This window comes from Mauremys mutica, chromosome 20, assembly GCF_020497125.1.
Source record: "Mauremys mutica isolate MM-2020 ecotype Southern chromosome 20, ASM2049712v1, whole genome shotgun sequence".
Classification (NCBI taxonomy): domain Eukaryota; kingdom Metazoa; phylum Chordata; order Testudines; family Geoemydidae; genus Mauremys; species Mauremys mutica.
The window spans coordinates 12039144-12061362 of NC_059091.1; the positions used below are offsets into that span (position 1 = coordinate 12039144).

General features: G+C 50.0%; 1 protein-coding gene across 1 annotated transcript in view; it reads right to left on the minus strand.

Moving 5' to 3' along the window:
- Nucleotides 1–22219, minus strand: part of LOC123353778 (complement C3-like) — a 77126-nt gene that overhangs the window by 29861 nt on the left and 25046 nt on the right. Inside the window, exons 14-29 of the mRNA XM_044995187.1 lie at nt 21724–21885; nt 20433–20562; nt 19624–19695; nt 18571–18768; nt 17348–17471; nt 15590–15675; nt 15269–15408; nt 14328–14540; nt 13520–13586; nt 12934–13020; nt 11987–12190; nt 9725–9800; nt 6570–6729; nt 5086–5181; nt 3603–3753; nt 1586–1774 (exon numbers count right to left, since the gene is read on the minus strand). Of these exons, the coding sequence (XP_044851122.1) occupies nt 1586–1774; nt 3603–3753; nt 5086–5181; nt 6570–6729; nt 9725–9800; nt 11987–12190; nt 12934–13020; nt 13520–13586; nt 14328–14540; nt 15269–15408; nt 15590–15675; nt 17348–17471; nt 18571–18768; nt 19624–19695; nt 20433–20562; nt 21724–21885 (2155 nt within the window). The remainder of the gene's footprint in view (nt 1–1585; nt 1775–3602; nt 3754–5085; nt 5182–6569; nt 6730–9724; nt 9801–11986; nt 12191–12933; nt 13021–13519; nt 13587–14327; nt 14541–15268; nt 15409–15589; nt 15676–17347; nt 17472–18570; nt 18769–19623; nt 19696–20432; nt 20563–21723; nt 21886–22219) is intronic.

The window sequence follows — 22219 nt, forward strand, 5'->3', positions numbered from 1 at the left end:
CAGACCCACCGAGAATGGCATGCAGTGCCTCGTAGAAGCGGCATGTCTTGGGCTGTGCTCCGGAGCGTCCGTTTGCCGCTCTGACTTTTTGATAGCCTTGCCTCAGGTCCTTGACTTTCACGCGGCACTGCATTGCATCCCGGCTGTATCCTTTCTGTGTCATGGCTTGGGAGACCTTCTCGAAGGTCTTTGCATTACGCTTGTTGGAGCGCAGCTCCGACAGCACAGACTCCTCGCCCCACACAGCGATCAGATCCTGGACTTCCCGGTCTGTCCATGCTGGGGATCTCTTTCTATTCTTCGATTGGGCTGACTCCTCTGATGGAGAGCTCTGCATCGTTGCAGGTGCCGCGGAGCTCGCCCCGATGTCAAAGCAAGAAATGAGATTCTAACTGTCCAGACAGGAAAAGGAATTCAAATTTTCCCGGGTCATTTCCTGTGTGGCTGCTCAGAGAATCCAAGCTCGGACTGCTGTCCAGAGCGTCAACGGAGTGGTGCACTGTGGGATAGCTCCCGGAGCTACTAAGTTCGATTTGCATCTACACCTAGCCTAATTCGAACTAGCAAGTTCGAATTTAGCGTTACTCCACCTGTCGGGGTGGAGTACGAAATTCGAACTAAGGAGCCCCCTAGTTCGAATTAAATGGCTTCCTGGTGTGGACGGTTGAGCGATTAGTTCGAATTAACGCTGCTAAATTCGATTTAAGGTCCTAGTGTAGACCAGGCCTAAGTGGTCTCAGTGCCACTAGAGGGAACCCAGGAGGTGTGTAGACATCTATGCCACACACAGCACAGTGTTAGGGATAGAACACATGGTCCATGACTCAAAAATATAGATCACTCCCAGCCGAGCTTGTAGCATCCATTTAGGTAGAGAAAAGACAAGACTCAGTAGCAAGGAATGTAAAGGGACTTCTCTACTGAGGCTGCTGGACACAGACAGACCCTATAGTTCCTAGTGGCCCCTGAACGCCAGGGAAGGGAGGGATATCTGAGGACACTCCATCTTTATTTAGCTGTCACAAGCAGTAGGGCTTTTATCCTCTCCAGTGCTTCGTGTAAGCACAGTTTTAAAAAAAGAATCCAAAAAACATAAGCTTACAGTTCTACTTACAGATGGATTAAACTCAAATCGATTCAGATTAGTCATGATTCAACAATGGCTTTGTCATATACACTCAGACCATTGGTCGTACACGCCTGGTACCCTGTCTCCAGACCAATGGCCAAAAAACAAACAAATGCCAGAATGAGTCCAAATGCATGTGAGTTTCTGCCCATGGGAAGAGAAGGCCCATTCATTTCCTGGGGACGACTCGCTGTGTTAAAGAGAAGCATGTGCTCACACCCATCACCTTGGCAGGATGGAGCCTCTAGTGAGAAGATTCAGTCATGCTCCTGTGCTGGTCTCTGCCTTAGGTTAACAATGGCAAAGACCTGATAGGTCACGTTGCCCATCTCCCAGGCAATGCAGGATTGTTCTCTACTGGGCATTCTCCAGGGCTTTCTACAATGACTCAAGTGATCGGAATCCCATCCCTTCCGATGAGAGACCTGCCCACAAAACACAGTTTTGGAAGGATACCCGGGACTATAAGGATCATACTCACTTGGGTAGATCCATAGCCCCCTCCATAGTAGTTCTGCTCTCTCAGCCATCTGACTATGGGGCCAGCCAACTCATACTTCTTCATTTTCAGCAAGGCCAGCAAGGCGTATGAGGTGCCCTCAATGTTGAAGGTGCGGGCGTTCCGCTCTTCCCAGCGATTTCCCTCTAGGCATCAGCAAAGAAGGTGAGCTAAAGGACTCTTTCCAAGGACATCCACTCATTCTGAGCAGATCTGACTGGATGATACCATCGCCAGACTCCTTCCCCAACTTTCTGCACAGAGGATGGGTAAGTTGAACTGATTGTTGCCCCTTTCAGGACGATCAGCTACCCAATATTTGGGGTCTTGGGAGGACTGTTTCAATTACATTGAGGAATTGGTCATAGGCCTCAGGTACGTTCTATGGTGTAAACCTGATTGCTTACGAAAATGCACAGAAAGTCCCGTTTTCCCTGAGCATGAGAGAAACCAACAAATGCACAGAAAATGCACAGAAAGTCCCGTTTTCCCTGAGCATGAGAGAAACCAACAACAGGCAACTTCCTTGCTGAGAAATCCCCAAGTCCACATCTGAAGTGAGTTCTAGGACCAACAAGCAATGTTTCTCTGCTTCCTTTCATCTTACTTCTCCAGGCTTTCAGCTGGTTTCTGCCTCTAACACACAGGGTGCAAAACCAACATACTAGCCCCTACGTTTGCAATCAGGGAAACCTCTCAGCCCACATGACTTAGCTCTTCACCTGCTGTGTGCCTTCGGCAGTCCCTACATTGTTTCTAGCTGTGTCTACTACAGAAAGAGTCTTGATTGCTCCCTCCACTGAGTCTGAAAGAGTGCCTGGCACACCTATTAACTTGAACAAGGGCCTGGTCTACACTTAAAACTTAGATAGCTGGGTCACTCAGGGCATGTGAAACATCTGCACATACACCCACTTCCGGAGTGCTATAGCTATGCCAATCTAATCCCTAGTGCAGACACAGCTAAGTCAATGGAAAAATGCTTCAGTTGACCTAGCTACCATTGATCATGGTGGTGGAGTTCCTACAGAGATGGAAAACTCCTTCCATCGGTGCAGTCTGCGTCTAGCCAGGATGGGTAAGAATGGTGTCCCTAGCCTCTGTTCGTCAGAGGATGGAGATGGATGGCAGGAGAAAGATCACTTGATCATTGCCTGTTAGGTTCACTCCCTCAGGGGCACCTGGCATTGGCCACTGTCGGTAGACAGATACTGGGCTAGATGGACCTTTGGTCTGACCCGGTACGACCTTTCTTATGTTCTTATGTTCTTATGTTCTTACGATATGGGGTGATACCAGTATAGCTGTGGCACCATGGCTGTGCCACTCTAGTCCCTGTATTGTAGACATGGCCAAGGTCTGTGACTGTTTTGGGATCAAAGACCCACCTGGCACCTTTCAACATAACATTGTTATATCTAGACAACAGCTTTGTCCTGCCCTGTTTTAACTATCCCAAACAATGGGGCAAACTCCATTTTCCTTGTGGGTAATATTGTTCTATATCTGCTGAGATTCCCCTTTATTCAGTTTCGTCCAGTTATATTCTCTTGACCCACCCTTTTCTCTCTCTTTCTCTTTGGGGTTTTCATTCTTTAGATATACGTACAGGGCTCTCAGATTCCTCCTGAGGTCAAGTAATACCATATATCTCTGCCATATCCAGATCTCAGACACATTGGTGTAAATCTGGAGTAACTCCACTCAACCCACAAGAGTTACTCTGGATTTACAACCAGCCGGATCAATCTCAAATCTGGTCAAAAGGAACAAATCTATGCCTGTTATTCATTCCTCATGAATTAATCCCTCTCCAATCTAGAGTATCAGGGTTAGAAGGGACCTCAGGAGGTCACCTAGTCCAACCCCCTGCTCAAAGCAGGATCAATCCCCAACCTCCTTTGCTTCTCTTCCCTGAACCCCATCCTGACTTGGCCACATCTTTCCAGTACTTGATTAGATGCTCTGATTTACCTGTCGAAGCTCTCATGAGCGCCTTCTCAGTGTCCAGTGTCCCCACCATCGCTAAGGCATAGGATGCAAGAGCCACAGTGTAAGGTCTGACTAGAGACTGGTACCTTTGGGCTAAGTAATCAGCAGCTTTGTTGATGCTGCCTTCCAAACTCTAGGAGGTGACAAAGAAAACAAAAGAAAAACAAACTCATGAGTTAGGCTGAGGTCTTGGGTGGTGTTAATGTAACACCGACAGACCCTGGTCATCAGCGAGCAGGATTGAACCTGGGACCTGCAGAGCTAAATGCATGAGACTCTACTGCATGAACTAAAAGCTCAAAGGTTCTAGAGCAGACTCATTAATCTCTCTCTAAGTGGTTTCAGTGCCACTAGATGGGACAGAACGCCACACCCAGGAGGTGTGTGGGTTACATTAAGAAATTACAAATTCATGTGGCTTCCAGCTTTATTTAATTTCACAGTTAATTTTGTGCTGATGAAAGATGGAGGAGGCTGAAAACATGGAAATGAGATATTTGAGGCCAGTGAAAGGGGACATTTCTGGACCACATGCAGAATGTCATCAGAAGTGAGACCAAAGTCTGTGGCAGGGCCAGCCCTAGCCCAATGGCGCCTCAGAGTATCTTTGGCATCCCCCCCATTTGTTAAATTTTTGAATACCTTATTTTCTATTGCATTTGTAGCCCATTTCACAACTTTGATGCATGATTCGCATGCATGATTTATCCACCTCTTCCTGTCCTTGCTTCATCCCCTCCCCTAAGGCCCTACTCTTCCTCTGTCTCTTCCTGCCCCCACTACACCCCCTCCCTCAAAGCCCCTCCCCCCACCAGCCGGCCTCTCCCTCTTCTCTGTCCTCTCCCCCAAGTGCCTCCCGCCAGCTGCTTGCTGATCAGTGGACAGCCCCAGGGACCTGCTAAATAGCTGATCGGCAGCCAGCCAGGACGAAACCACTGTGGCTGGTGGGAGCTGAGCACCCCTTATTTTTTTTCCATGGGTGCTTGAGCCCCAGAACACCCACAGTGTTGTCGCCTATGATTCTCTTCATCCCCTCTTTGTACGTGCCCACCACATCACCTCATCCTCCTCTCTTGCAGCTTCTGTCTGATACCACAGACCAGGGCCAGATTTAGGGGCAGGCAACCACTTGGGGTGCTGGGCTTGGGCGGGGCTTGGGATGCTGTTTTTGTTGTTAAAGAAAAAGAGGCAATCAAATGTTTGAAGTAAAATGTTTCCGGTATTCCGTATGTGGATTCATTTTTTACTAACTTGCTAGAATGTTCTGGACCTATAAGCTTTGTTTCTATAAGATTAGAGGAAACAATTTTTTTTATTTGCTAATATATGGCACGAATAAATGCAGATTTATTAGCTCCTTCCCCAGCAAATTTCACATGTGATAGGGCATGTTTCATAGGGGATGGAAAGATGGGAAAACCTGGGTATGAACATAGAAGTGAATATACGGTGAAGAGATACTCACGTTGACTTGATCCTTGCAGATGTCCTTGGCCCCTTCTAATGCAATCAGCACAAAAGCCGTTAAAGAGACATCAGGCTCAGCACCCTTGTACCCTCCCTAAAGGGGAGCGAAGGACAGATTTGGGACAAGAAAGTCCCCCGAGTACCATGAAAAGAAAGAATTAATCCCAGGACCTCAGCATAGGAAATTAGAACACATGCTTCCTAGAAAGCTACCCAAGAATGGACTCTCAGTCATGGCCAGACCTATAGCTGGGCCAGGTTCTGATCTCAGTTACTGTTACTCTTTTGTCAGTGTGGAGGAACTCCATCCAAGTCAATAGAGATGCTTCGTATTAAACCAGCGTGAGAGAATTTAGCTCACCAGGCCGGTGCTCAGGTCCTGCCACTAGCTCCCAGGCAGCTTCCCGTTTATTAATGGATCAAGCCCCAGTGACATCAAAGACCAAACTTTGGCCTGTGAAGCACCAAGACAGCTGCACTCCTCTGGGGCAATGCAAATCACTAAGCCCGGGATGAAGCACATGAGAGGCAAGGACAAGGCATTCTCAGTTGAGGGGAGCTGGCTGGGGAACCAATGCCCAGGGAACATCAGGCCAGGCCAGAGATCTCCTTCGGAGATGTCTTTCCACCATGAGAACAACACTCACATAACTAACCTGACCCCCTTCTGTCTAACAAACCCACACACAGACACCCCCTAAACCCAGACATGGACACCCCCTTCTGCTCTATACCCTAACACTGAGACCCCTAACACAGAGACCCCTTAAACCTAGACACTGACATCCCTAAACCCCAGGGGCGCTGGAACAATTTTTATAGCGAGGGTGCTGAGAGCCACTGAACCAAACTGTAATTCTGTATATAATGGAAACCATTTCAAGCCAGGGGTTGTTGCAGCACCCCACGCACCCCTAGTTCCAGCACCTCTGCTAAACCCTGACACCCCTTCAACTCCTAAACTCTAACACTGAGACCCCCTAAGCCCCACCACTGACACCCCTAAAACTTGACACTGATGCCCCCTAAATCCTGACACTGACACCTCCAAAAGCCTGACACCAACACCCCCTTTTACCTTATAAACCCTAACACTGACATGCCCTAAATGCTGGCACCCATAAATCCCAACTGTGACACCTCTAGCTCCAACAATGAGCCCCCCTTCACACCTAAACCCCGAACAACAACAAAACCCAAAATGATCTACCCCCAGCAGAATGTTTACTCCCAACAAAGGAGAAGTAACAAAGACTCTAAGAAGTCCACTAAGGACTAAATAGATACAATCTGGCCCATTGGGCCTGAATCTCCATTCACTGCTGCCCATGTAACTGCACCAGGAGAGAGAGATCAGTCTGCGTGAGCACAGACTTTGGGATATAGCCCAGTAAGACATCCCTTTGAATTATGAACCAACAAGTTGCTGTGATGATTGAGGTGGGTAGTGATTGGTTTGTAAAAGTCAAAGGAAACACGTACAACCATCTCTCCGTGGATTACGGGGGCATCTTCTTGGAAGACTCTGTCTGGTTTCTGCTTTTCCAGAATCAGCCATTTCACCGCCCCGCAGATAACTTTTTTTTCAATGGGCACCAGTTTCTTAGCCATGGCAAAGACCTTCACCACATACGCCGTCAGCCTGAGGGCAGAATCAATCACATCACGATCACTCCTGCCTTCCCGGAATTGCCCTCAGTGTGAAAGCTAGACCATCTCCACTCAGGTATGAGTTGAGACGATTCACAGCCGTAAATGGAGTGAGGTTCACGTGGGTCAGTTTATGGTAACCTGAGTGAGCAGGAGCTAGGGAAAATGTCACCACTGGTCCGGGAAAGCGCATCCAGACACTGCTCCCTATTTCGTCTGGCTCTACTTAAGATGTGCTGAGCTCTCGCCGCCTGCAGTGGTACAACCAGGATAGTGGGGTTGGGGGCCCGCTGTGGACAGCTGGCCGCTGGGAACTGGACTGGAGAGTCATCAAACTCAACTTCACACAAGCCAATGAACAGTTGTCAAAGTGGTAATGGTCATAGGTGCCGACTCTGTGGGTGCTCCGGGGCTGGAGCACCCATGGGTAAAAATTGGTAAGTGCTTAGCACCCACTGGCAGCCCCCCGCCCCAGCTCACCTCTGCCTCCACTCTGCCTCCACCCTCTCTTCCCTGAGCTTGCTGCATGCCCGCATTTTCCCCCAGCTCCAGGTGGTTGCACTGCGAAACAACTGTTTCGTGCGGCAAGCGCTGGGAGGGAGGGGGGAAGAGGGGGAACGCGGCGCATTCAGGGAAGAGGCGCGGCTGGGGCAGGGATTTGGAGAAGAGGTCCAATAGGGGCAAGGAGGGGGTGGAGTTGGGGCAGGGACTTTGAGGAAGGGGTTGGAACAGAGGCAGCACAGGGGCAGGGAAAGGGTGGAGTCAGGGCGGGGCCAGGGGCGGGGAAAGTTGGCGCCTATGGTAACAGTTAGTCTGATCCAGATACAAACTAGCCACCTAAAACTGAAAGGAGCCGGAGTTCATTACGAAGGCAGCAGCAGGCCCAGGGGCCACCCTGGGGGCAGTCTGAGCAGAGCTGGAGCAGCAGTCCTGGGAGCAGCCCCGGAGGCCGTCGGAGAGCAGTCCCCAGGGGCCTCGGAACAGTGGGTGGGTGGATGCAGTCAGACCCTGCCACTGGAGCAGTAGCCAGCTCTCAGCCCCCTGGAATCTCCCAGAGCAATGGCACAGCAGGGACCCCCCAGAGCAGCAGCACCCTGGGGACCCTCACAGCAGCAGCTCCCTAGGAACAGCTAAGAATTAGTCAGGGGTGTGACACCCTGATGGGGTATTTTTAGTAAAAGTCATGGACAGGTCACGGGCTGTGAATTTCTGCCCCTCTGAGTTGGCAGCAACAAGGGCCGGGTTCAGTATCCAGGGGTTCCGTTTCAATAACACAATGCAAAACCGGCTCGAGCCCCCACCCAGTGACCTGGGACAATTACCTACCACCCCCCCGGGCGCCTCTAGGAGGCAATACTTCCCCACTCGCAAGCACGAAGTCTGAGTGTAGCAAAATCCTTTTAATAAAGGAGGGAAACAATGTGGCATCACGTTGGAGAGACACCACAAACAGGACTATACACAAACCATAAGCAAAAAACCCACCTCCAAGTACATTTGGCACTGTCCTTAGGGTCTTAAGTCCAATCACCCCAAAGTCCAACAACCCCAAAGTCTCAGTCTCCGGTCAGTGCCACCCCAGAGTTCAAAAGTTTATCTGCAGAGTTTTACCCCCCCCAGCCTGGGTGGAAATGGGGGGCGGGTCGCACACACAGGGTGCTAGGGACACCTTACGTGGGCCAGGGCCGACTGCCCCGCTTCTCCGTGGAGTTCTGCTGCAGCCTTCACCACGACTGGCTCCACTCCACCAGCTGTGCCGCTCCTCCAGCAGACCCGTGAACCACGTCAGCCGTCCCCCACAAACTGCTCCACACTGCTCACTGTTCCATGGGCTGCTCCAACGTGCTGCAGACTGCTCCGCTCTGCCAGCTGCTTGGTGATAGATCTTCAGGCTCTCCCACTACCTAACACAGCACTCAATGATCTCAGCTTAGTAAGCTTAGCTCTTTTAGTGATTTCAGCGCTTAGTGATTTCAACTTGTAGTAGGAGAGCCCCACTGCCACATGGCCCAACGTGAATTCAGGTCAGCAACCTCTAGATGGACTCCTAAAGGATTCAAAATTAGCTCTGCTCTTTAACAGTGGAGAGAGGAGGAAGTGCAATTGGTGTTCCAGGCCCTCAAAAGGGGCCCATACCATCAGGTACACACACCAGTCCCCAGCCTCTCTCCCTTCACTGGGTTTTGGAACCCATGTCCCTTATCTAGCAAGTACTATTTAATGTAGGTTGAGTCATTTCTGTCATAAAGCAGTCTCATAGTTCCTCATTCACATAATTAAGGTAACAGCCCCTTTATTTCCTTCCTGCCCCAATAACAAAGAAATTGGGGATTCCACAGTGTGAAAATAACCATCCCATGCTGCTGTGTGTTATGCTAAGTGGAGTGGGTTTACCAATGCAAATGCACATTCCTAAAATTCCTTTGCCCACTCCTCATAATGTACCACCAGATGTCAGGGTAGATCTCATCCTGACTCTGCTTACATTTGTTTATTGCCCGTGGCCTGTCCGTGACTTTTACTAAAAATACCCATGACTAAATCTTCGCCTTATTCATTCCCAATCCCTCAAGCCATCCGCTCACCCACACTGACCTGTCACTGAAATCACTGGGGGCCACATTTACAAGGTATTTAGGCACCTAAAGATGAAAATAGGCACCCAGCGGGATTTACCAAAGTGCCTTAGTGAGTTAGGCACCAAACTTCTATTGACTTTCAAAGGGAATTAAGCCCCTACTCTGCTTAGGTGATTTTGTAGATCATCTTTGGGAGTTTTCTGCTTAGGTGATTTTGTAGATCATCTTTGGGTGTCGTTCCATTGTCATCTGTGGGAGTTGGATTGGGTACTTTTTTCCCATTGTGTGTGTTGACCTTTGCCCTCTGGTTTTGGGCTGGAGACTGACTTGCTCTGGATCACATATTGCATGTGTAGGGTCAGGCTAACACTGAGCAAGAGGGTGCATTAGAAAACCCACTGTCCTCACCAAGTGCTTGATGGCCGGCCTTTGAAAGCGGCGTATGAGAAGTCGGGTTTTTTGAAAGCCATCTGCTGCGTGTAACCTGAAACAGGGAGAGTAAGAAGGAGCTGTGCGATGTCTGGCGAGCGTCTAATGAGGACTTTACATGCGTAAGGCAAACCAAGTCAGAGCTGTGACCCCTGCCGCTGCCGTCTGAGCTGTGTGGCTCTCCCTTTTTCTGCAGGTGTCTCTCAGGAGGGACACAGCAACTCAAGGGAAGCAAAGGCAGAAAGCTGTCGGGTGGGGAAGCCGACTGGCATGGGCACTGCCCTGTTCCTCATCAGCATGAATCCTCCCTTCGGGGTGGGAATGGGGCCAAGTGATTACAGTGTTTGGGGACCTGGAAGGCGGGATGCCTGGGTTCTATGCCAGGCTCCAGGAGGGGAGGGTGGGTTAGTGTTTGGAGCAAGATGCTGAGAGTCAGGACTCCTGGGTTCAGTTTTCAGTTCTGTCACTCACTGCGTGATGTGATGTTAGGCAAGTCACTGTCTGTCTCAGTTTCCCCATATTGTAAAAGCTTAATGGATGGGATGTTTGTAGTTCATACTCTGTGCCTAATTTAGACAGCCCACAAGGGAGCCCACTGTGTAGTGAAAGGGACACCTGTTGGAACCTACCAAGTTCTCTCAATGGTCATGAGCTTCTCTATCCTTCCTCGCTACCAAGTGCCAACCTGACACAGATTTGTGTTAGGAGATAGATATTCCGGCCTGTCTGCAAAGGCCTAGACTTTAAGAATTTAGGTGTATTCTTATCACTTAGCTAGTTATAAAGGTATAAAAGAAAGAATCAAAAATCACTGTCTGTCTGTGTAATGGCCTTCTCTTACTGTGACAATCTGAGGCCTGGTTCTTCAGCTAAGCAGCAGAGCTCAGCCATAAACTGGGAAATGTATGGTCACATCCTCACATTCCAAACTAGTAACATTGAAATAAGGTGCTATTGGGCTGTTAGGAATACAATCCTGCCCTAATATTCCTATCAGCTCCAGAGAAAGGGAAGAGCCTAGAAGATGTAAAAGGAAATTCAGTTTGATAGCATCCTGTCTGGCAAGAACTCACTTATCAATAGCTGGGATGTGAAATCCTCATTTCTATATTGTTCTATCACTGTAGTCTCCACTTCCCTATTGTTTGTCTGTATAATCTCTGTCTGGTTCTGTGACTGTTTCTGTCTGCTGTATAATTAATTTTGTTGGGTGTAAACTAAGGTGGTGGAATATAATTGGTTAAATAACCATGTTACAATATGTTACGATTGGTTAGTTAAATTTCAGTAAAATGATTGGTTAAGGTATAACTAAGCAGAACTCAAGCAGTCAATCAGGAAGTAAGGGGGGGATGGGAACAGGGACTGGGGTGGGGGAATTGGGATCATGTTTTGCTAAAGAGGGGAATGGGAACAGAGGATGGAAACAGGAACAGGGACACAGGCAAGGTGTCAGAGCTGGGAAGGGGGACACTAAGGAAGGAAACTGGAATCATGCTTGCTGGAAGTTCGCCCCAATAAACATCGAATTGTTTGCACCTCTGGACTTCGGGTATTGTTGCTCTCTGTTCATGTGAGAAGGACCAGGAAAGTGAGAGAGTAAATGCCCTCCACCCCAGAACCATCCAATCCACCGCACAACAGCCAAAGCCAGCAATGAACTGGAGCCCAAAAGCCCAGCAGGACTGAAAACTGGGTTGGGCCTTTGTCTGCATAGGAAGGTGGAGCAAGGGCAAGACCTCAGGGGGAAGAAGCCTAGTGGGGAGGGGCCTCGGGGCACAGCGTGGGTGGGCCCACAGGGGGAGGGGCAGAGTGGAGGCGGGCTTCATGGAGAAGGGCAGAGTGGAAGCAGGGCCATGCTCCAGGTGATGGTGGGAGTTTGCGGAGCTCCTGCCATCTACCCTCACAACCCCCCTGTGCAGCAGGGCACTGCAACTCTCCCCGTTTGTAGAGGTTGGAAATGGAGTCACAGAGAGATTAAGTGACTTGCCCAACCTCACACCATGAGTCTGTGGCAGAGCAGGGAACTGAACTGGTGTCTCCTGAGTGCCAGGCCAGCTGGCTGATCCCTGGGCCTCTATCTGTCGCCCAATGTGCTTAACGTGAAGCATTTGGTACCGGCCACTCTCCGAGACAGGCTACTCGGCTAGATGGACCTAGGGGCCAGTCCTGTGTGGCAGTTCCTGTGTCCCTAACGCAAGTCTGAAGAGGGATTTGCTGTCTGGCATGAGAAGTACTTACCTTGCATGATTAACTTGATGGCTTCCGCCCTGCGTTCCACCCCGATCCTTTCCCACTGCTCGGTGCTGTCCAGGTAGATGGTGGCGATGACCGGGGGGGTCATGGTGATCATGTTCTGTTCCCCACAGCCAGACGGCATCACAATGAGGTGCTTCAGGTTGGCCCCATCGATGGAGTTTTCGACAATGATTGTCACAGGGTTTCCTGGCCAAGGAAATAACATGACGTGAATTTGAGCACGGAGAGCAGGCGCTTGTGGGGACAGAGAGACAGACAGACCTCTCTGCGGGCAGGGGCAGATTGAGAGCTCAATCCTGCATGTTGCTGAGCACACCCAAACCCCATGAAGGTTGGATCCTATCCCAGCAACAATTGATCCAGGCCCTGTGTGCTGACAAGGTCCCTGCAATATTCTGAGCATTTCTCACCAAGCCCTCCTAGGTACTTCACTCCAGCCCTGCCAGCGGTGGGGATAGAACCTGGACACTCCCACTCTGAAAGCACCAGCCCTTGCTGGTTGAGCTGAATGGGGTTAAAGGAAGGGTTATTATCCACATTTTACAGGTGGGGACCTGAAGCATAGACAGGCTAAGGGCCTGCCCAAAGTCACCAGGGATGTCTGTGGCCAAGCAAGGTCTTGAACTTAGGCTTCCCAAACACTAAGCTAGGCCTCAAACCAACAGACCATCCTGTCCAGAGACATAGGCTTCCACCTGGGTGCTCCTTATTTCTGTGCACCTGTCTCTCCTATGAGCATCTTGCTTAGCCACATGCCGACAGTGACTTTGATCTTGGCCATTAATGCTCAATAGTGCACGTAGACTGTTGTAACAGAACCAAGTGGGTAATCGGTCCACCTCCTGTGAGTGTAGCTACCAGAGAAAAATTCATTGCTCCCTTCACTCTGTTTCTAAAGCATAAAACACTTTCAAATCAGAGGCCCTTGCCTTGGATGCTGACTTTGGTCTCCGATTCTGTGTCTGGAACCATGTCATCTATATCTGCCTCTTTCACCTTCACTTCCTGGACACTCCCTGAAAAGGAAGGACGAGGAGAAGAGACACTGAAATGCCATCTGTCCAGCCAGCTGAGCTTTGCTGTTGGCCCTTGAATAATACTCTACAACGCCCATAGAGAGCCCTGCACAATCCACTGACGTGCTAGGGAAAAGGGAGGGAGGGGGCAGCTGAGATAGGAATCAGGAAGCTATGAATACGGGGCAGGCAGAGGCGGCTGCATTTCAGTGGCAGCTGAATTGCTCTGCATATTGCCGATTCTAGTCTTCTGTGATGAGCCTGATTTTGACCTCCATCTCAGCCAACACTAAACCAATCCCTCTGAAATATCCCACGCACGATCGGATGCCAGGGTAGAATTTTTCAGGGAAGTTTGCTGCAGATTTGATTAAGGGTTTGGGTTAGATACAAGGGCTCCAAAAACAGAGATACCCTCACTTAGATATAGATTGTGGAATTCTTTGAGACCTTCAGGATGAGAGGCACCACATAAAGGCAAAGCAGTGCAGCTACTCACCCGGTCCTTTCGCAGATGGATCCAATACTACAGAGTTAATTGTTTTGGACATCCTCATCCCTTCCAGCTAGAAAGGAATGACAAGAGCATAGTAAGCACAGTAGCATTCAGAGACAATAAAGAGCAGTAGGAAAAGGTGAGCGACTTGCTGATCTTGTGATCAGTGTGAATCAGGAGTGGCTGCACTGGAAGTCAGCGGTCAAGTGAAATTGAGAACAGGCTCCATCCCAATGAGTCTGGAATCAGACCTCAGGCTAGATGGACCTTTGGTCTGACCCAGTATGGCCTACAGAGTCTGGCAGGGCGAGGAAGTGAGAAGCTCAATTCATTCCATCATTGCTCTGTGACCTCCCTGAAGGACTTTTCTACTCCCTGATCTTCAGTGGAGGATCTTCCTCTCACCCAGCATTGCAATGATCTCCTGGGGTGGGCCAAAGGGACGCCCTTCACAACCCACCAATGCTGCTCATTTGCTCAGCTCTCTCTGCCGAGTGACATGAGGTTCTCCCTGGGTGCACTAAGTCTGCATTGATTCCAGCACTCACTGGTCCAAGGAGCAAGACGCTGGGCCTGAGGAACTGAACCTAAGTCTCTTATATGACGGCTCAGAAGACTGAATGTAAGATAACCTGGCCAGCCCCAGCCCTGCTGTAGTTGCCACAGGGAAGGGGAGGAAGTGAGATGAGGATAGAGATGCAGGGTGTTAATTTAACAAGTTAAGGTACAGCACCGATTCCAGAAGCCAGCCAATCTGGCCTCCAGCCTCTTGCGATCCACCAAATATCATGCCCCGTCACCTGATACCTACCACAACCTTCAGTTTCTTCTTCACACCATCAGACACAAAAATGCCCCACACCACTGCCTTGACCTCAATGTCGTGAGATCCCAGCTGCAATGGCACAATCACTAATGGCACAGCCAGGGAGGACTTGGCTCTGATGTCAAGGATCTGCCGGTATTTAGCCTTGGAAGTGGATGCGCTGCAGAAAACTGGGTTGTGTATCAGCTCCAGCCAGACCTGAGAAGAGAACAGTTTCATGAGCAGGCAGTCTGCACACCATGACACTGTAGGGCATTGATCCAAAATGTACCCTCTGACTGGAGTTTGCCTTTAATCTTAATAAATAACAGACATGACTGTACTTACAAAGCATGTGACTGTATCCTGACCTCCTTCCTAAGAGGCCCTTCAGGACCACCTCCAGTTCTGTCTTGCCTCAGAGAGGCTGTCAAGCCTGTGGTGTTCCTGAGTGGAAGTAATGAGACCCATCTGGTCTGGCTACTGGTGTGAGTCAGCAGAAAGGCCCGAACCTGGTACCTCCTCACAGATTTGAGGCCCAGCCAGAGAAGAATGGCAGACAGAAGCGTATTCTTTTATCTCCCTCTATATCATGCAATCTTGCCAGAAGCTGGGAATAGGCAACAGGAGATGGATCACTTGATGATTGCCTGTTCTGTTCATTCCCTCTGAAGCACCTGGCACTGGTCGCTGTCAGAACACAGGATACTGGGATAGATGGACCATTGATCTGACCCAGTATGGCCATCTTAAGTTCTTAACTTCATAGCCCTGATCCTGCAAGGTGCTGAGCACCCAACAAGATCAATGGGAGACAAGAATGTCCAGCCCTAAAGGCATCAGGACCTAGAAGAACAAGCCTTCCACCATTTTGTTTTGGTTTGCCTGTCTGTCAAAGCATTGACACCTCAGGTCCATTGCAGAGCCCCATGAGGCGGTGAGCTTACCTTAATTGTTTGGTCCCGATAGTTGTAGAGAATAGCCCGGATTTCCACCTGCTCATTCCTCACTACAGAGTAGGGCAGCCAGAGGTCAATGAAAAAATCTTTCATTACTGTTATCTTATAGGGGTCAGCCACACAGATCCCTGCAATGGGGAAAGACCCAGGGTCAGAGACAGGGGGGCTTATACTTTAGTCCTGAAACATGTCTGCTGACTCCTCGATTGTTCCATCTCACTGTGACCTTTCCAAGGCCCATTGTGGCCTGGGGTCTTTTCCCCATTAGCTTTTCTGCCTGTTCTCTGGAGAGCTTGTGGTGTTCCTCACCTTTGGTCTCTGAAAGGCTCACAGCCAGGACTTCCCAGGTGGTGATGGAATCCTTCAGGAAAATAGGCATCTTCTTGGAAGAAATTCTACATGGAAAGAGAAAGACAGTGTCTTTTACAGACGGAAGGAGCTAGGACTCATGGACATTCCCCAGCTAGGGGTTTAGATCAAAGGTGGGGAAACTACAGCCCGTTGACCACATCTGACCCGCGGGACCCTCCTGCCTGGCTCCTGAGCTCTTGGCCTGGGAGGCCCACCCCTGGCCCCTCCCCTGCTGTCCCCTCTCCCCTGCAGCCTCAGCTCACTGCTCCGCCGGCGCAATGTTCTGCGCAGCAAGGCTGAGAGCTCTTGCCGGGCAGCGCAGCTGCAGAGCCAGCCTGACCTGGTGCTCTGTGCTGCGCGGTGGTGTGGCTGGCTCCAGCCAGACGGCGTGGCTGCCTGTTCTGATGCTCTGGGTGGCACGGCTGTAGCGCCACCAGCCACTAGTGCTCCAGGCTGCCCAGTAAGGGGGCATGGAGCAGAAGGGATTGGATAGAGGGCAGGGGAGTTCGGGGTGGTGGTCAGGGGGCAGGAGTGTGGATAGAGATTAGGGCGGTTAGAGGGTGGGGAACAGTGGGGGTTAAATGGGGGTAGAGGTTCCAGGGGACAGTCAGTAATGAGAGGAGGGGTTGGATGGGGCAGCGGGGGGCAATCAGGGGCTGGGGGTCCAGGGGAGTCCAGGGCACAGGGAGGGGTGGATGGGGCAGGGGACCTGGGGGGGCTATCAGGGGACAGGGAATGGGGGGATTGGATGGGGTAGGATTCCCAGAGAGGCCATCAGGGGGTGAGAAGGGGGGAGTGTCGGATGGGGGCTAGGACGTGGCCACACCTGGCTGTTTGGGGAGGCACAGCCCCTCCTAACCAGCCCTCCATACAATTTCGGAAACCCAGTGTGGCCCTCGGGCCAAAACATTTGCCTGCCGCTGATCGAGATCCTTCTATCTTAGGACTGACATCCATGGTAAAGCCTTCTTCACCAAACCACTGAAATATAAAGCCATCTCTGGGGAAGAACTCAGCAGTCCAAGTTCTGCACCAGCCACAGGACACAACCTGTTTTAAAAGTCTCAAGGGTTGGGATATTAATTCTAGTGACCCAGTCTAATTCCAAGCAGGGGAATTATATTCCATTTCAGTGGAGAGGGGCCTGACCCATCACTTCATTTACCATAAAAAAAAAAAAAGAGCTTCAGCCATCCGATTAGAAAGCACCATCAATATCACATGTCTCAGCAACCCAATAACACACCGTGAACAACAAACACAAATGAGGAACGGTTCCCAAACAGGATAAAAGGCAAACGCTAAACAGCCAGACACCTACATCCATATTCTAGTACCTAAATCAGCAGCCTGTTTTTTCATTAGAGCTGAAGCCAGAGGATACCACTGGCTGCTCAGCATCTCTGGAAGTCGGGCCAGTTCTTTTAAATACCTAAATATGGGCTCAAAACTGGAGTAACTGAATTAAATTCTCGGGTCTCTGTTATACAAAAGGTGGGACTAGATGATCTAATGGCCCCTTCTGGCATTAAAATCTAGGAGTGACTCTATGAATATGGATCAGCTGCTGAATGCTGAGCCTAATTTATGACAAAAACTCCACCCAGCTCTACTGAGGATCTTGCTGGTGGAGAGACACTAACTTCAGTGGGAGCTACACCATGCCACGTCTGAATGTGGCCTTTTGATGGGAGTGACACGGCCACATGCTCTTACCCCAGTTCATTTGGTCGCTCAGTCAGCTGCTCCACTTGCCACAGCCAGCTCTCTGGAAACTGGCTCCTTGAGGTGATATCTTCGTCGGACATGAAAACTTCATCTAAGACATCTGGGAAGTTAAATCACAGACCGTCTGGCTCTGCAGTGACATTGATTGGGATGGGGCAAACCTGAAAGGATTCGGGGGTTGGCCTGCTCTAGAACTGATCTGAAAGCATCCCTGATTGGACCTACATTGCCAAGTTTTGATGCTGCCAGCCCAGAAAAGCATGAATTAGAGTTTGGCTTCTTCTCTCCATGCCTGCCTTGCTGTTCCCCCATGAGCTAGCCTTTTCTGGGCTCCTATAACACTGATATAGGCCACTGGCTCTGTGCTACATGTGTGCCCTCTAGTGGATATTCTGCAAAGGTAAGAGCCTACTACTATCCCTAGCTAGGGAGTTACCCCTTTAGCTCAAGTGGTAGAGGACTGTGCTTTAGAAACAAAGGTTAAACCTCAGCGGCGACCTGTGAAGAGGTTATTACCCTGACTCATCTGGGTCCCCATATCAACATGGTGCAACACTAACAGGATTGCTGCCACTGCATTCATGCCCATCTCCCCCATAGGAGATCTGTGAACATGGGCAGCGTTGATTCATGTGGTGTGGTCTTATTTCTCTAACAACTCCCCCTGTCTTGCTCCTCTGAGTGATATTGAAACCCTTGTACTTGCTTCTTGCAAGTTCCAGGTGGAGCTCTGTCACGGAGTGTGGGGGAGTCAGGGTCCTGCACCCCCAGCTTCCTGCGACTCACCAGGACTCTCAGCCAGCCAGTAAAGCAGAAGGTTTATTTAGACGACAGGAACACAGTCCAACACCGGTCTTGCAGGCACAGACAACAGGATCCCCCCTGTTAGGTCCCTCTTGGGGTCCCAGGAGCCCCACAGCCCCATTGGGGAATCAGAGCCCTGTCTGTGCTTCCCTTCCTTCCCCAGCCACCTCCAGACTCCCCAACCCCCTCCAGCCCCTCCTCTCTGCTCAGCCCCTTTCCCAGGCCAGGAGGTCACCTGATCCCTTTGTCTCCAACACCTTCAGCCCACACCTTTGCAGAGGAGGGTCCCAGGCCATCAGTTGCTAGGAGACAGAGTGTCAGGCATTTAGGTGCACTGGCCTTTTGCTTTGCTAGATACTTAAGAACTGCATAGGGGACACTGAGGCACCAACACAGCATTCACAGACCCCAGGAAGAACAGTACAGCTCCCGTTGCAGCTTGTCCCGTATGGTCTTGATATAATTGCAGCAGTCAAGGAAGGTCTTCTTGCATTCATCTGTATCCAGGATGTACCCAACCCGCTTCTCGCAGCTGTGCCCCATGGGCTTTTCGTACATCCCATCTTCACAGCATTTCTTCAGCTTCCGGTCCTGGTAATCTGCCGCTGAAATGTACAAGCCAGAAGGTCATTCCTACCAAGCTTCTTCTAGTCCTCACTTTCTCGCTCTCGTTAATTTACTAGTAGACATGGCCAAAGAAGGAACATAGGAACTGGCACTCTGCTATAATCCAGTATCTTGTCTCTAACAGTGACTAGTACCAGCTGCTTCAGAGAAAGGTGCAAGAAACCCCATAGCAGAATTACCTGCCCACAGTGAGGTTCCTTCCTGACCCCAATTAGAGGTTGGCTCATGCCCTGAAGCATGGGGATGTATAGGTCTTCTTAAAAAATCCTATCGTATGGAATGGTAAACATCCTCCTTTTCCATGTAAATGGCTCATCCTTTTTTGAATCCTGCTAGGCTCTTGGCCTCAATACAATCCTGTGGTGGTGAGTACTATGGGTTAGTTATGCATCGTGTATGAAAATAGTTCCTTTTATAAATTCTTAATTAGAAACCATTCAGTTGGGTTGAGTGTCTCCTTGTGCTTCTATAGGTAATGTAACAATGTAGCTGTTGTTGTTATTTGAGTTGTGTAGCACTTTGGGTCCCCAGTCATGGCCCAGAACCCCACAGTGCTGGGGGCTGAACCAACACAGAACAGAGAGACGGTCCGTGCCCCAAAGAGCAAGTTACCATTCATTGTTTTCTATCCCTCTCTCACATCCTCTCTATAAACTGACCAGTTCCAATCTATCCCCATGTGGAATTCTATCCAGACTCCCCCATCTCCTGCTACAGGAAATGCAGCTGGCAGGAGGTTGTAGCAGGGTGAAACTGGTCACGCTAGGGAATCACATTTCTGCTTTGCATGCTTGCTTTGACCAAGGATAGCAACCCCCCTGATTAGTACCTACCTTTGTTTGCCTTATACTCAATGAGCTGAACGAAGCGACGCCGGCGTTTTGCTGGCTGGGGACACTCTGGATCTGCAGAAGGAAGTGAGAAATGGAAATTAAAATCCCACCTACCAAGTGAGGCCTACACTCAACTTGCTGCCATTTCTCTGTCTGGATGTAACAGGGTAACTTTCAGACACCACATCTGGTCAGTTACCAAATTTCCGAGAATGGTCTAGCCCTCAATGAGTGGAACCCCATTGATTTAGGGGGAAATCAGGAAACCAGAAAAGCCATTTTGGCACATAACATATTGCTCCTTCCTGTCACAAATGGGAGCCACATAAGAGCTGTTGGGCAGATGCTCAGCCAGCCAGGGCAACCAGAAAGAGGAGAGTGAAGAAGGTTTCATTCTTTCCTCCCTCCTCGTGCGCTGCCCCAAAAAGCCTGTAGCTTGTGGCAGAGATAGAGTCAGAGAGAAGAACCAACCATCTCTCCGTCCCCTCCAGGCCAGGGGGAAGAAAGATACTTTGGAAGTGGGAGAAACCCAATGGACTAGAAGAGAAACTCTTTGAATCCCCTCCTTGGAACCATCCTAGTTTTAAAATTAATCCCTCTTTTAATAGGTGGGGGCCAGTGGGAATCAGGGACCTTATTCTCATCCCCCACTGTAACCCCAACATTTCCATTCCTAGGCCGTTCCAGTGGGATTTGCCCTGCTAGACCGATGTCCCTACTCTGGGCTTGTGGCGTAGGTCACTGTGCCTTGTTTTGCTGACTCTTTCCTCCCTTCCTCCATCGCTCATGGCGACCATTCAGAGTGATACCTGTTCTCTGGGGGGTGGAAATCCTACTGCTTGTCTCCAGGGCCAGTCCAGCATCCGTAAATACCCCCAGATTGTTCTTTCCACTGCCAGCCGTACAGCCAATGTCACTCTTCTCCACCAAGTCCCAGATCTGTGTGATGCAAACATAATGGTTGAGAGGTTATTGTTAACAATGACACTTCCCATTTATATGGTGCCATCCAGCATGATCCCAAAGCATTATACAGGCTGTGAGCCAGATTCTGGTCTCAGGTACAACCATGCAATCTGCAGTAACTCCACTGACTTCCTTTGACTTGTTCTGTGTTTGCTGTAGTGTAAATGAAAGCAAAATATGAGTCATAAGTAAAGGATTTATTGCAACTCAGTCTCCACTGAAATGTGTCCACCTTTGGGATGGAGCAAAACAGCCATTCTGCACCAGCAACATAACCAATTTTAGGAAGAGAAAGAAAAAATTATGCAGCCAGTTGAACCCAGACAGAGAAGGATATTAGGCAGAGAGAAATTAAACACCCAAATTAGAATTCAGTCAGAGCACCAGGGCCCTGACCCGTGTTGAAAGGGTCGCAGGACATTAAATGACCAGAACCTGTGTTTGATATGTCAGCTGAGAAATGGCATTTTCAGTAGCATTGCGTCCCCTAAAACCTTGATAGGGCCCGGGGATCAGTGCTGACTCAGAAGAAAGCACACCCTCTGTTGAGTCACTAACACTTTTCCCTGCAGCACAGTGCCCCCTAATGTTGCACTGAGACATTGGTTCAGCACTGACTGGGAGGGGACAGCACTGCCTGCTAAGACCCCACTCCACTCAAAGCAGCACAGCATCCGCTATCGCGGCATTGGGTGCAGTGGGTGCAGCTCTGACTGGGGGAGGGAGAGCGCCCCCTACTGAGCACACCCCGACTCCCTGATGTACAGCACCACCATGGGCACTGGGGTGAGAACTGCCTCTGAAGGGGGAGCCCCCCTACTGCATCATTCACACAGTCCCCTACAACCCAGCTCCATCTGGGGCAACACTGTCCAAAGGGCAGGGTGTCCTTTAGTGTGTCCAGAACAGCACTCCCTGCAGTACCTTGGGTTTCACTGGGTGTCTCCCAGCCAAGTACTGACCTGGCCTGGCCCAGCTCAGTTTACAGTGGAGCTCACACCCCAAGCGGCAGCTCTGCAAACAAAAGGCTCACTTCGCTTTTCGCCATCCTGGAGCGTAGAGCAAGGATAAGGGCTGAGCTGCATTTCCCGCTATAAACATCACACGTTACAACCAACATCTTTCATGCCCCACCTTAGATTGTGTAATTTTGTGCTTTTTGTTCAGAACGTAGACTCCTTTGTCCACAGCCACCAGGCCGACATAAGCTTTGTGGTCTCCTTCCAGCTTGAGTTTCATTGGCGTTCCCGGCTCATGGATTCTCCTGTCTTCGTTGGAGGCTCCTTTCACCACTAGCTGTATGAAAGAGAGGGAAGGGAGAGGTTTTGTTTTAAAGCAGAGGGAGCAGCTAAGAGCCCGTCCTTTGCAAAACATAGGAGAAAAGGAGGTAAGATCTCAGCTTCCTTGAGCATCCGAAAGCCTAGTTCTGATCTCAAGGGCAGCTATGTAAATCTGGAGTAGCTCCACTGACTTCAGTGCTGTTACTCCATATTCATGAGGGTGTAAACTGAGAGCAGAATCAGACCCAATCTCCATGAGGTCCCTTTGTTCGAGCCATGATGGAAAGGTGACTTTGTCCCTCAGGCAGCCCTGAGAAATCTACAAAGTTTGAAGTGTAATGGATCTGCTC